Raw genomic sequence first — 15290 nt, 5'->3', positions numbered from 1 at the left:
GCGCGGGTGCGGGAGCGCACCACTCAGTGGGTTAGGACTTCTCTCAGCGTCTGGTCACTCCAGCATCCTTCCCACCATCTGCTCCTGTCACCAGTCCCTGGCCCCGCCTCTCTAAGACCGCCCCTTGAGCCCTGCAGCCAATAACAATCCCCAACCACTCTCCACCGCCCCGAACCCTTTCCACACCCCCACGTTCCGAGAGAAGATTGGCTGTTTAGCCCTCCGCAAAGCGCCTGCATTTGCATGGTCTTCCGGGTTTCTGGTAGGTAGAACGGCCTGTCACTCCCGAAGGCCGTCCCGCCCACTCCACCTCAGTCCCCAGCTCCCTTCCTGCGCAGTTCTCCTCCGCAGCCTCTGCGGGCAAGTGCCGGGGCTGCTCTCAAGGATTAGTTCTCAGGACTGCTAAGAGGCAGCCCCGGCGAGCGGCTGTGCGCACCGTCCAGAGTGACCAGGGCGCGGGAGTGCAGCGTTCTTCTGGCCCAGCGCGGGTCATGGCACCGCAATAACAGCCCTTCTACCAGCAATTACCGCTGCTCTGACTTTCCGTTCCAGTTGCTGCTTCTCCCGGGCAACATGTCAAGAGCCGCCGCCGCTACAGCTGCCGCCGCCACCTGGGGAACAGCAGCAGCAGCAGCAGCAGCAGCAGCAGCAGGAGTGGCAACCGCGGGTACGCGGGGGCAATAAACCGAGCCGCCCGGCTTCCAGAGGGTCAAGGGACCCTCACCGTGCTCACTGCTCCGGCCAGACCTGCGCCATGTGCTGAGCCATGTCCCTGGCCGCGCCCGCGGGCATCGCATGGGGCAGCGCCTGAGCGGCGGCCGATCCTGCCTCGATGTCCCCGGGCGGTTCCTGCCGCAGCCTCCAACGCCCCCGCCACCGGTGAGGAGGAAGCTCGCGCTGCTCTTCGCCATGCTCTGCGTCTGGCTCTACATGTTCCTGTACTCGTGCGCCGGCTCTTGCGCCGCCGCTCCCGGGCTACTGCTGTTGGGTTCGGGGTCTCGCACTGCACACGCCCCGCCAGCCCTGGCCACAGCTCCAAATGGGACGCCCCCCAGGTTGCCTTTCCGGGCACCGCCGGCCACGGCATTGGCTGCTGGCAAGGAGATGGCGGAGGGCGCCGCGAGCCTAGAAGAGCAGAGTCGCGAAACGCCTGACTCCCCCAGCTCCATCTCCAGCTTCTTTAGTGGGTCAGGGACCAAGCAGCTGCCGCAGGCCATTATCATCGGCGTGAAGAAGGGCGGCACCAGGGCCCTGTTGGAGTTCTTGCGCGTGCACCCCGACGTGCGCGCCGTGGGCGCGGAGCCCCACTTCTTCGACCGCAGCTATGACAAGGGTCTAGCCTGGTACCGGTGAGTTATTTGACGGGGCCAGGGTCACCGGCCGCGACTCAGACCATGGCACATGTTGGGAAGGTGGTTGGGGGACAACATGGGACCACCATGGCTGGGAGGGACAGAGGATGACCGCGTAGTGCAGGCTAGTAGCGTCGAGAATCCCGCCCCTGCGCGGTCCAGGTTACTCCTTGCTCGGGTCTGGCTACCACCTACAGAAACTTCTCACGGAGAACTCAGTGGTCTGTGGTGCCCTGAAAAATTAACTAGGCGACTTCGTCGCAAGGAAGCGTGGCAGCGATTGGAAAGCGCTTAGGGAAGCGGGCTATCTTCTAACCCTGGCAGTGTCACCCATGAATCAATCCAGTGTTGGTAGTGTTTTTTTCTTTTTCCTCTCCGAGACCGGGACACTGGGAGGAGTGTTCTACGCCTCTTGGGTAGCAGTCCCTCCCTAGACCAACTTCTAGAACCGCTTCTGCTCCCCAGATGGGGAGGTGGGGGAGACCACGGCATCCTGCCAAGGCTGCTGAGAGTCTGTTAACTTTTTTGTTACAGTCCTCCTTGTTACCGGAACCCGAAGGGGGTCAGACCCGCCGCGCTCGCGAGCTGCTAGGGCTGGGGAGGGTGAGCTGGGAGGGTGGCTCTGCGCCTCTGTTGGCTGTGGCGCGCGGAGCGTGGAGCGGTGCTGGTCCCTGTCGGGCAAAGGCGCGCACTGCAGCCTGCCCGACCTAGCGGCGCGCAGCTTTGAAGGAACAGGAGCGCCCCAGGCACAGCCCGTAGGTTTCCGCCTCCCAGGCCTTGGTGCAGGGACAGGAACTCTGGTCTCCGCCGCCCCCGTACAAGTCAGGGCGCAAAGAATATTCGGGCCCATTGATCAAGAAATGAGGGTTGCTTAGAAGTCGCGGCTTCCGGAAATTGTGCTCTCAAATAGAGTTGTGAGTCCAGTTCCAGAGGGAGAGCGGCCCCAAGGTCATAATCACGACCTCTGCCTTTTGCTTCCCTCCAGCTACTGGTCTTTTGGGGTGAGTGGTTGGGGTGGGAGACAGGCTGCAGGCTCCGTAAACCCGGTTTTCTGACTAATGGGCCCAGGCACTGGTCCTCATTCCATCTCTCTGGTCACCATCCCTCAGCCTACACTACTCCCTCGAGTCTCCGGCATTTTTCCAATACCGGTTAGCTTCAAAGAGGCTGGAGACTTAAGAAAACAAAAGGGCTAACCGAACCCCACTTCCTGTCTCTACTGCATTTCTCTGGATCCGGATAGGATGGGGGGGGGAAAAAAAAACAGTGACTGACCTTACGGATTAAAACCGCTCCTTTCCCCGACTAGTCGCGTCCTCCCCCCTACTCATTGTCTTTAATGTTTTTTATTATTGTCAGGAGTTGCCTAAGTCTAGAGGTTTAGCCAGCCGTGACAGCCGCTCTTCTCACTATTTCCAAGACACTGCCTGAATTCACGTCCTGACTAGAGAACTCTGAGCCTTGGTGCTCTCATCCGTGCAGTGGGGATGATACTGGTTCTCCGCAAAGCCGGGAAGTGAATGCATTGGTGCAGTCAGGTGCTTGGCTGGCACTTGGGGACCTCTTTAATTGTTAGCTATTGTCATTGATTGGATGTTATTTCTTCACCACAGCCACCCCTCCTCCTCCCGGGATGGTGGTTCCGGGAGTGGAGCGGGATGGCAGGCTGTAACTAGAGAGCCCTTCTAAGGTGGAGCCCAACAAAGCCGGAGGCAGCCCGGGATTTTCTGAGATCAGACACTCTTGAAGGCCGGGTTGGGAGGAACGGAAAGGAAAATAACCGAACCCTTGATGTCAGTTCTAGAAGCACCTGGAGCAGGCTGTGGAAATCCCCCACAGGGAGATTCACGAAATCTCCTAGGCGGCAGCCCTCCACCTGCCACGTTCCTTTTGATTGATTCAAAAACTCTGAATAAAGTCGCGCTGGAAACCCTGGTCGCACTCCTGCAGCCGGGAGCGCAGCCTGGGAGCTGCGGTCCGGGTCCTCGCCTGGGAGCTGCCCTGGGAGTGGCTGCATTTGGCCGAGCGAGCTAGGTCAAGTCGCCAGAGGCGCTAGGTTAATCATCCTTCCGAGCTATCTAACTAAAAAAACTGACTAGCAGGACTGTCGCAACGCGGAGGTACCAGAGGAGGTACAGAGCCCGCGGCCGCGACCTGGGAGATGCAAACTGCAAACTCGCAGCGTTCCCTGATTGTCCCACCAGGCGTGTCTGGCTTGGCCGCAGGGTTGGTCGTTTTTGGTTTTTGTTTTTTTTTTGTTTGTTTGTTTGTTTGTTTTTAAGGAAATTAAATATTTTAAATACTATCTGCTTAATTACAAATTCTAAACTAATTTAAAATATTCTGAGCAAATATGTGGACTTAACAGTTATTTTGAAGGTGACCGTTTTAACTTTAAACCCAACACCGTTAGGACGCCTGACCCAGGGTGCTATACGTAAGAGCCAATGTTTGGGGTTCACCCTTCGCCCTCGCTGGAGTTCCCTCTCCTCGAAAAATCCCTGCTCCACCTAAAAATCCCTGCCCCATTGTGCCTTAGCTGTCGGTAAGCTCAGGCGGCCAATTGGGGAAGAGTATAAATAATAATTAACCAGAAAGAAAGATGCAATTCCGAAAATGTTTTAAACAAGTCCTCAACATGAGAATCTATGAGAAAGGGAGACATTTTAAAGGCATTTAAGATAAAAATCTATGAGCCTGGATGGTTGAGCCCAAGGGTCAGCCTCCTAATCTGTTGCAGAACCAGGTCATGGCTGTCTGAGCCGTTGTTAATGGGTTTAATGGGGGTGATCCACAGCCCCGCCAGTGGCCTAACCCAGTAGCCCAGGGCCTGGACGGATTTGCATGAAGTCTCGGAATTTGATTGTAGCTCCTTCCACTTGTCCTAATGAGACACTATCAACCACATGAAGAAGGTTCATGGTTGGATGGAGACCACCGAGGTGGTAGCGCGGAGCTGACCCCGCCACTGGGCAGAGAGTGGGAGTCTTTGCACTCACTGCCTAACCGCTGCAAAAATCACACGCGCTAATTCGTGCTGTCTGAGCCTGAACTCGAGTTTGTTTTAGTCTGCGATTCAGATTCTTCTGGGCTTACTTTTCCAGTTCATCATTCAGCTCTTTCGAATTAAACTCCCAAACTTAGCAAGTGCTGATGAGGCCCTCACGGAATGATAGACATTTGGGTGCTATGTAGTGACCCTGGCCTTTACCTTCAGCTCGGTGGATGTGATGGTGTCTGAAAATAGCAGGGTGTGGTTCAGGGGAACTAACAAATGCAAAAGTGGAGAAACCACTCACCCTTGATTGATTTAAACTTCGGATGGCCAAACACATATAATTTTTAAGATTTCCCTTTTCCTCTTAAGTTTTGGTAGATTTTTATGAATATTAATGACCTTAGTTTGGGGATTAACTTAGCCAAATATTCAGTGATTATTATTTATTTTACAGATATGAGCCTCATCTTGACTCCCCTTTCCATTTTTGGTTGCACAAAATAAACTGACATTTCTATGATTTGGCCAACATTAAACAAATCTGTGTGTGTGTGTGTGTGTGTGTGTGTGTGTGTGCGCGCGCGCGCGTGTGTATCATTAAATGTTTTTTCCCAGTGTGCCAGGCACTTGTTTCCCAGTGTGCCAGGCACTGTTTCAAGTTTTACAGGATTAGCAATTTAATCCTCATTACAGTCCTGTGAAGTAGGCATTTTTACAGATGAGGAAACACAGGCACAGAGAGGTTAAGCAACTTGCCCAAGCTCTCACAGCTGGAAAGTGGCAAAGCTAATATACCACCCAGGCAGTCCTGCTCCAAATATTGTCCTGTGTCATGCTCACTCACTAAGTTGACTAAAACACGGTGTTAGTTATATATGTTGAATTCAAAACTGCATTTGCTTTAAGAGTTTGAAAGACTGCCTCCAGTGATCTCAGTGGGGATTGCTCACTTTGTCATTAACTTTATTTATTTACTTTTTTGGTACCAGAGACTGAACCCAGAGTCCCTTAACAACTGATCCACATCCCCAGCCCCCTTTTATAATTTTTTTTTTTTTTTTTTAAGTTTTGAGACAGGGTCTCACTAACTGGATTAGGGGGCCTTGCTAAGTTGCTAAGGCTGGCTTTGAACTCGTGATCCTCCTGCCTCAGCCTCTGGAGCCACTGAGGCATGCGCCACCACACTGGCTGTCATTCACTTTAAAAGAATTTCAACTCCAAAACAAACTAGTTGGTAATATCCCAAGTTGGTATACACTAGATTGAGGATAATCACACTACTGTGACACTTTTACTTTTCTGCACAGGACAGCTAGAATCAAAGGAGTCATTAAAATGACAAAAATATCCCTCAAGTACAGAGGCTAAGAAAATATAGTATCCTTCCTGAAGAGTAGATTTATGCTCTGCCACTTGCCCTTTTTAAGGCTGGGAAGTCTAAGAGGACATAGGTTAAGTGATGTGTTCCCAAACTCCTTGGAATCAATTTAAAAAATATATAGTGTCTCCAAATCAAGTAATTAAATTGGACTTGTTAACCAAGAGACAATTATAACTAATACTTTGAGCAGATTTCTTTAGAATGAGATTCCAAAACCCAGAAACTGCAGAAAACTCTCCCAAAGGGTAATAACTAAAAAAATAAATAAATAAATAAAAATTTAAAAAATTCCCCTATATTTTTAATTTAATGAATATTGAGAAAATGAATTTCCCCAGTCTTTTTTCTAAAAACCTGGTGGCCAAGCCTGTTCCTGTCTTCACTGAGGGAAATGTAAGATAAGATCTTATTGGAGATAATTCCATTTTGAAATAATTGCACTTATTCATTCCTGGAGTTTAAACCAAGAATGAAACTCACTTCCAAACTGCTGGGTGAAGACCAAAGATCTACATTTATATGCAACAATTTGAAATACAAACCATTATGTTACAAAGCTGTCAAGATTTATTAGCAAGACAGTGTAGCATGTGCTGAACTCTGTTTTTAATTAGGCACCTAAATTAGACCATAAAATGGTTGATTAATCTTTTACAAGTTGAGGGGAAAATATAACATAAATTAACCTAATCATAAGTGTTTTCCCAGATGCTCTGAGTTAATAAAATAGTCAATATTTAATAGCAATCTATTTGTTTTAGATAAATAAAATGCTGAAATGCATGAGTTAAATTATACTTATTATCTTCCAAATGATACATTTATTATTGAATAAGGCTCTAAGAATTAGGTTGCAGCACATACCTTAAAAAACATTCTTAAAAAGATAGACTGTTACAATTAGGAATTAAATGATGACTAAACCAGATTTTGCTTTTTTGATGGGACCTGGTTATTAAAAAGTTATAATTTAATATAGATCAATATTTATGAAAGATATTTTCCCAGATAAAGTTGTATTGTTTGACATTTCAAGGTGACTTGTCACAGCTTCTGTTTTTCTAGGTTGGTGTTTTAATTTTGTTTGAAATTTTTTTTAATATTTGGAAAGATCAACACGTCACAAAATCTTTTTCCAATAATGGATGCTAATTTGCCCTTTGGTTTAAAACATGTCATAGCACATAACATTTTATATTAAAATGACTCTTTTAGTTACTAAAATTATTTATAATTAAAAAGTGCACCAGGAATTTTTAAAACAACAAACCTACGAGTCAGCTATTCTTACGAAATTAAGGAGGTGCCATTTATTTAATACTTCAGAATTAAAAATATAAGACTTAGATTGTTTTCTATGTCAGTAGTTTTTTTAAAAAAATACTTTGTGTTCTCACTGTATGAACATGGAAATTAAGTTGATTGATAGAAACACAAAATGTCCACCCTAAACTCAGAACCTAATAAACATTTCTTTTGCTGTGAATAGTTTCCAAATAGGGCCCTACCTCTCATTTAACAGTGGATGATTTCAGACCATCAGAGAAATTTCAGCCCTTGGCTGCTGAGATAGTCAGGAATCCCAGCAAAATGAATTCCCCAAGTATGTGGCATATTTTCAAGGGTAATGAAAACAATATGCTGCCTACCTCAAATGAAAACATTTACCATGACCAAAAAGAAATGAGATACTGATATCTTTGAAAACTAATTGTACATAGACCATGAAACGTTTTTTTTTTATATTTAAAACAGTACCTTGTGAAAACTCTCATATTCCTCTCAAACTATGCCAAAATAAAACTAACCTCAAGTAAAACTGATGTTAGTGCATGATGGGGTTTTCGTTCTGATTTTTCTTTTCAAGATATTTGAAGAAAAGTTTAGGATTTAAGGAGCAATTACCATCTTAGTAACATGATAATAAATAATTTTCATTGCAACCAAGGGCTATGTGTTAGAATTTTCCTAATGCTAATAACATCCATCTTTAAATTTTTTGGAACATAAATAAGGGTAGTATTAATTTCCTCTCTGTGTGTGTGTGAAATATATATATATATATATATATATATATATATATATATATATATATCTTAAATTATTCTTTTAAATACAGATTCCTGAGACTTGATTAGTATTAAAACTAATACTAATAAATACTGTGTCCTTTAAAAATTTACTTCATTTTGTCACAGATGGAACATGTTTAAATAACAAAGTTGTACAGCACATCCTTTGCCTCTCAAAGTTCTAGTGTAGTTCTAGTGTAGCACAGCAGTGTGAGTATAATTAATAATGCATAATATATTCAAAAGAGTTAGAAAAGAGGAATCAAATGTACCCACAAATAGAGAACAATTTAAAGTGATGGATGTGCTAACTGTCATGAATTGATCACTGCCCAATGTATACATAAATCGAAATATCATTGACTATCATAATTATTTACAAATACTACATCAATAAATATAAAACGAGTTCAGAGCTATAGAAATAGATATGGTTAAAGAGGACTGTCGGGGAGCTTGTATTTTATTGATATTAAAATAATCACCATATGTTGTGGGAATAAAATATTTTTCTTCTAAATATGATAAATGTGAAAAAAAAAAAAAAAAAAAAAAGAAGAAGAAGACTGGTTTAACCTCAGGTTGATGGTGTTTTCGTCCAGGGTGGACTATTTCTCATCAAGGGGTCAGACTTTGAAGCCCCTCTGACTAGAAGGTGAACGATTCCATGTGTGTCCGTGAGGAACTTGGAGCACAGGACTCCGAATCCCCGTTTTCTCCCGAGTCTCTGCCCCCCACTACTTAGCACGGTTACACTGGCTTAGAAAGCCATAAAATGCTGAAAGATGGTTCTGGGCAATATGAGATGGGGCGGAGGTGGGGTGGGGGGAGCAAATGCAGAGTGAAAACACACTGAGAAGAGAAGTGACAAGAAACAGATTTTTCACGCACGCTTTTGATTTAATGAATGGAGAGTGGGGGTTAGGAGGAAAGAGCTGCCTCCCCCAACCCTTTTATTCAGATCTGGTGACAGAAGTGTCCAACATGGCCCCAGACCGGTCCCCGAGGTTGCCACGTGTCCGTTTCTTTCTGGCAGTTTAGAGCGTTCCCGTAGACGTCCCATTCTGGAAGGGTGGCCCAGGGCGCTGCCGGGGACAGAAAATGGCTCCGCGGCTGGCGGGCCTCGGGGATCAGTCAGCATGGCACTTGTGTCGCGTGGGATCAATGCATCTGGTCCGAGGACCGCTGAGCCCCGGAGACAGATGGCCTGCCGGGCCCGTGTTGGGGGCGGGGCCGGCAGACGGGTGGGGGCTGCCCCTCCGCCCCTAGGGTCGCCGCCGATGGCCACGTGACCTGCCCGAGGGAAGCGCTCCGGCCTCACCTGTTGGGCTGAGCCAGCTCCGGTGGCCGGCGCTGGAGGTGGGCGGAGCCGGCGGGACTGGTCCCGGCGCTGACTGGTCGGAGTGGCTGCTCGGGGGACAAATGCAGTCCCAGCGAGGGGGCGGGCTGAGCGCGCGCGTCCCGCCCCCGCCGGGGTGGGCCTGGCTGTTCCAGCTGCTTCGCGTCTCATCGAGCAGAAATGGGTTCTGAAGCGCTTTCGCTTTTTGAGCCTGGGTTATCAGCTGATCTATCTGTGCTCTCATCCTTTCTTCACTTTGCCCTTTTTACACCTTCTGCAAAAACTTCCCAGCCTTTTAGAGTGTCTGTAAGCAGTGGGACAGAGGCAGGCAAATCTCCCTTGCATTTGTGGTAGTTTTAGGGTAGTGGCCTGAGTGGGTTCTGTAAGAGCAGAGCACACTGACTTTTTAGGGCCTTAATTTTTGGAGTAGACAAAGGGGAGGTGAATACTTTGAGTTTCCACCTATCACGTCCCTCCCTTTTTCTTTGGAGGAAAGATAGGTCTTCAGTGCACCAACTTACTGCAATGAGTGCCTGGAAGGTGATTCAGCAAACTCGGTGGATAACTAATTGAAAATAGCTTCATTCCCACAGTATAGCCTGTCAAATGACAGTATGAAGCCCCTTTCTAATGATTCCTCAATCTCACCTGCACTAAGACCAAGTGGCCTATGTACACCCTCCCCAGATCTGCAATGCTCCCTGAGTCTCCCTCATACACACTCTGAGATCAACCTCCTTTAGGGGCCCTGTGCTGGTCCTCCAACTCCCCCTTCCCCTTGGGCAACCTCTGAGCTTCTCTGCACCCTCTACCTGAAGGATGGTCAGGAAGGGATCTCATTCCTGGCTACAGACAGGCTCACCACCTTCTAGTGCTGCCCCAGGGCCTCAACCCTCAAAAGCCTTTTTCTTTCAGGATGGACTTATTCTGTGGCACTGAGAATTTTGTTGTGGATTTGAATGAAGCAAATCCTTTCTCTGGATTTTTTCTTGGGGGCATAGGTACATGCTGGGTATGAACAAGGCGACAAACACACATAAGGGATTGCTTGTTGAAGAGATGCAAGAGATTCAACATCATTGCAAGATATGTTGAAGAAATGCAAGGTTTATTCCATACTTCCATTAAAGTGCAGTCTCCCTGGGGAGACGTCACACAGCACACAATTAGAGAATAGCAATTCCCCGCTAGATAGCTCCTGGTGCCTTCCCCCAGATGAGCGGCTTCTCTCCCCTACCCTCCCCAGCCCCCAATCCTTCCTCTTGAAGTGCTCTTTGGCTGGTCCCTGGTGCCCTCCTGTCTGATTGTTCCAGTCTCTAGGCACTTAGCATATGCTAGTGCTGCCAGTTAACACAGATACACAAAGAAGTAAACATCCTGTTCCCACCTAAGAGCTTTGGAGGAAGCCCCAAGTGGGTGAGTGGGTGTGTGGGAAGAGGTGGAGCAAAGTGACAGAGAGGTAGGAAGGTGCTCATTGCTTTATCATTGACCCAAAATAATGAGGAAGCAATTGATGACTACTTTAAGCCTTTTATATAATCAATGAATAATACATTCCTTTTAATTTTTTTTTTAAATTTTATTTTGAGACAGAGTCTCTAAGTTGCTTAGGGTCTAAATTGCTGAGGCTGGCCTTGAACTTGGGATTTTTCTGCCTCAGCTTCCAGAGTCACTGGGTTTACAGGCATGTGCCACCATGCCCAGCCATAATACAGTTTTATAAATGATGTTTACCTATTTTTATTTCAGTGACCAACAAGGATTTATTAGTACTTGCTTTTTAAAAACTAGGCTTTACTTTTTGGAGCAGTTTTAGGCTCAAAGCAAAACTGAAGTACAAAGATTCCCCGTCTGTCCCGTACCCCTTCACATGCCCAGCCTCCCCCTACTTCCAACATTTACCACCAGAGTGGTCCATTTGTTAGAAAGTTGAATTTGGGGTTCCCTGCTGGTGTTTTATGCTATGGATTTGGACAAATGCATAAAAAGACATGTATCCTTTAGTAAAGTATCACATAGAGTAATTTCACCTCCCTAAAAATCCCATTTGAGCATTTGCTTTTATCAGGTGGTATACAAAACAGCATTTGAAGTGCTAAAGAAGTAAAAGAGTCAAGAAGTTGATTAAAATTTACAGCCTCAAAGAGGTCTCAAAGCATTTTAAGCACTGAGTGTTAAAAACAAAACAAACAAAAAAACCAGATCATTAGTCCTGCCAGATTACTGATATCTAAAAACATTTTAGGAAAAGGAGGAAGCATGAGATAATATAATACAAAATTTTAAATATGATTTTTTAAATTTTACTTTTCCAGGAGCTTTCCAGGTAAGGAGATAAGAATAAGTTATTAGTTACTTTGAGGTGCAATAGGGGTAAAAAGCCTCAGGTTCAGTTAATGGGGCTTGCCATATGCAAGCAAGTGGGCCAGGCACTTATTTAATCTTAACATTGATCCTTTCTTGTGATTTCCCTTATTTTGCAAAGAAGGAAGTTCGCATAGCCTGCCTGAGTTCATCCAGCTGTAGCTATTGGTGACTCTGCCTCTTGAATACAAAGAAAAGAAGGCTTCTCTGGGGACCTTTAGAACTCCACAACCTAGAGATTTTGTGGGTTGCTGAAATTTGACATGATGTTCCTCCTGGGCCAGTTCAAGCCATCTCTTCTATTGTCTCCCCACCCAAAGACAAAGACTTTTCCATATAAACTTCTCCTCTAGATTACATTTTCCTTCTCTTTTTCTGTCTCTGTACTAACATTTTCTTCTAATCCCCATGCTCACTTCTCAGCCCGTCTTTGTGGCTTCCATACCCACGTCGTTGGTGGCAGTCTTCATCCATGTCATCCATGCACCAGCCTGTCATTTGGCATCATCCTGTAGACCTTGCTTCTGTTATAGCATCTGTGCACTTGACCCCTCTCTACTGCAGCCTCCTTCCGTCCCCATCCCTTCCCTCTTACCTGTTCCTTTTTATTGCTGGCCACTTCCACACTGTTTGGATTCTTAGGAATCAAGCTTGGCATTAGCTTTTATCTAAGCTTGGATCCTTGTATCAGGATCACATTGAAATTCTCCCCACTTTACACTTTGTGGCCTGTTGCTTCCCTACGGTGTTGTTCAAAACCCTAAGCATCCTCATCTGCATCTGTTGGAGACACCTTGTATTATACTGTCCCCAGCAGCTGTGTACAAGTAGGTAGCATAGATAGCTCTTGTGCTATTCTTGCTCACACCAAGACCCTCTGTGTGTGCTGTTCCTTCCACAAAGCATTTCTCTTCTTCAAGTACCACTCAGTGGAACTCTTTCTCCACAGGGTGGGGGTGGGGGGGACCTTCTGAGACAGTGTGGTATTTATTTGAATTTTACTCCAGTAACCACTTTTTCTCAACATGGTAATATTTGATAGCTTTCTCAAGGATTCCCTCCATCATTTCTAAGGAAATGTGTTCTCTCTTTTAGATATAATTTGAAGAAAATCTCAGACTTCATACCATTTCATCTCTAAACCTAGTTTGTAGGTTTCTTTTAGACAAACTTTTATTCACATGCCTAGAGAAAAGTATACAAATCAGAAGTATGCAGTCTGATGTATTTTCCCAAAGTGAACATATTGGTATTTGGTAATAAGCAACAAAATCAAGAACCCCCAAAGCTACCCTGGTACCCCATCTGGTTACTGTCCCCATTCTAAGGACAGCCACTATCCTGCCTCTTCCCACTGCGGATTCGTTTTATAATTGTCCCATTTAATGTAATGAAATCCTGTAAAAGCACGGAAATTTATCAGGATTATTGACAAACTAGGAGATTCCACATATAGATCCAGATGTGCTGCTTCTTTTATAAAGGGAGTAACCTTGTCTTTCTCATGGTAGCAGCTAGCTGGGGGACACTGCTGCACCTGAGGATGGGGACACATTCTTGTTTGCCATAGCTCCCATCACTGCAGGGGACCTGTAGTGAAGCAGGTCTCCAAGCTTTCTTAGTGCCCTTCATTTATTTGTTACCAGGCAAATAAGAGGAGCTACAAACTCTAGGTATGCACATTTCAGGATCGAATGTCCTCAATCCAGTTCATCATGGACATTCTTGTTAGATTTTTGGCATTGGCTTTTAAAATCTAACTTCATTTTATACCTTCATAGGGATCTCAGGAGAGGCTTTGTGCAGGTCTGCTGAGCTGGATGCTATTTATAATTAGAATCATTATCATAAATTCATTTTCAGTAACAAGCTTCTATTTTCACCGTGCTAAGGAGGGAACCTGGGACCTTGTGCATGCTAGGCAAGCACTCCACCCCTGAACTGTATCCCTAGCTCCCCCCAGATTTTTAATTCTTTTATTTCCCTAATTGGCTCTTCTTCCATCTGCATCCCCCTCCAATTGCCAATTCTTAGGTCAGCCCTTTGCTACAAACACTTGATGACCTTGAGCAAGTCAGGTTTTATATTTCTATCCTGAGGACACTTTGTGGATAGTCTATGGGTCCCCTTTCTTTTTATAGAACAGAAAGTTCTGGAAAGATTACTATGTGATGTAAAGGAAAAAAAAAAAGATTCCATGTTAGCTCTCTTAAAGGTTCTGAAAAGTACTGTAACTAAAAAGAAAAAACAATGTATTTAATTTTTTTTTCAACTAACATTTCCTGTTGTGTACAAAATCCTCTTTTCATTCATACCTTTCATTATCCAGTGGAGAGGTGTTTGAATGCGGATTTGGGGAGCAGGGGACCTACAGTGGAGCAGGTCTCCAGGGTTTCTTGCAGTTCTAAGAATTTGATCCCTGAGCTTGTGCTTGTGTACCTTTGTGTACATTTGTACCCCCTTCCCCCACCCCTCTCCACTTTCACTCTTGGAACAGGTTGCCCCCTCTTATTGCTTGTGTTAGAATCCACACATCTCCCTCATGGGATGTCATCTCAAACCTAGTGGGTCCACACCTCCCTTCCTTCTTCCCCCAAGATAATTGCTGCAAAGTGAATGAATCAAGAATGAGAGGTGGAATTGTAGTAAATCAAAGACCCTGGTTAGAAAGTTGCTGAGGCCCAGGCCAGAGAAACAGGCTTGCTGATTAGGATTTCAAGTCCAAGCTTGCTGAGTGCTTCTTTCGTAGCCTTCCACATGCTGTTATTCTGTAAGCAGGCTAATTGCAGGTTCTGCTTTCCTCCAAACAGCTGTGTCTGTTTTCATGGGTAAGTAAGTGCTCTGTGTTGGTGGTATTGACAGAGCAAGATGTTTGATAGTGTTAGAAAAGGTGAAGGTCTTCTCCACCCTGCCTGGCAGGGAGTTCTCTTGTGGTCTGTATATGTTTTATCCTTGCACTGAGATGATTGCTCACTCTGGATGTAATGTTGAAGTCTTCCTTAAATAAGGTGAATGCTAGATGTAAACATTGGTAGCAATTTTTTTAACAGTAAGTTAGAAAAAAAAATGCACGTTCTCTTTCTGTGTCTGGAGCCAAGGGGGGGACACTTAAAAGTGTTCTATAGTCACAGAGCACCGGAATCAAAGGAAACTTTCAGATTAGGTGTCACTGGGAAAGGAGGTAAGTGGAACCTTTTAACAGAGGGAGATGGGGATCGATTTACCTGTTTGTGTAAAACCCCAAGTTGCAGTAGTATCTGGATTCCCCTGAAGCACTCTAAGCCTGCTACAATGATCCTATTATCTCCTGATGCACTATCACAGACTCCTCCTATTTGGGGAAATTCTAACACCTGCTTGGGTCACCTCCTCACCTCTACCTCTGCCCTGGCTCAGGGGGGAGACTTTCCCAAGGTCATTGCACATGGTCTAGGTGAACAGTCTCACACCGAGGTAGGATCCCCTATTGCATGTACCCACTAGTTTTCCGTTCTTATCACACTTCCCTTCCTATAAAGTTACCGTACCTTTTAAAGGGATATTTGATCCCTACCTTCTCTTTCTGCAGGGCCTTGTGAAAATCAGGCAATAACAAGGCAGCCTTATTGCCGGTCATGACCAGAGCATCTAGGTGGTACTCCTGATGAAATAATGTGTCTGCCTTTCATTCACTTATCCATCCATTCATGGTTTTCCTCACTAGACAATTCTTGAACATTTAGAATGGGTTGAACAGTAAGCAGAAAACAAGCTGCTAAGCCATTGTCTAAATCCTAGGGGAGCT

At 45.6% G+C, this 15290-nt stretch overlaps 1 protein-coding gene across 1 annotated transcript in view; it reads left to right on the top strand.

Annotated features, from left to right (window-relative positions):
• The first annotated feature begins 360 nt into the window (after positions 1 to 360).
• The window catches only part of LOC114108399 (heparan sulfate glucosamine 3-O-sulfotransferase 3B1), a 41042-nt gene continuing 26112 nt past the window's right edge, over positions 361 to 15290 (top strand). The window contains exon 1 of the mRNA XM_027956013.2: positions 361 to 1349. Coding sequence (XP_027811814.1) covers positions 796 to 1349 — 554 coding nt within the window. The 5' untranslated portion in view covers positions 361 to 795. The remainder of the gene's footprint in view (positions 1350 to 15290) is intronic.

This window comes from Marmota flaviventris, chromosome 17 (assembly GCF_047511675.1).
Source record: "Marmota flaviventris isolate mMarFla1 chromosome 17, mMarFla1.hap1, whole genome shotgun sequence".
NCBI lineage: Eukaryota > Metazoa > Chordata > Mammalia > Rodentia > Sciuridae > Marmota > Marmota flaviventris.
This window is presented reverse-complemented; position numbering and strand designations above follow the sequence as displayed.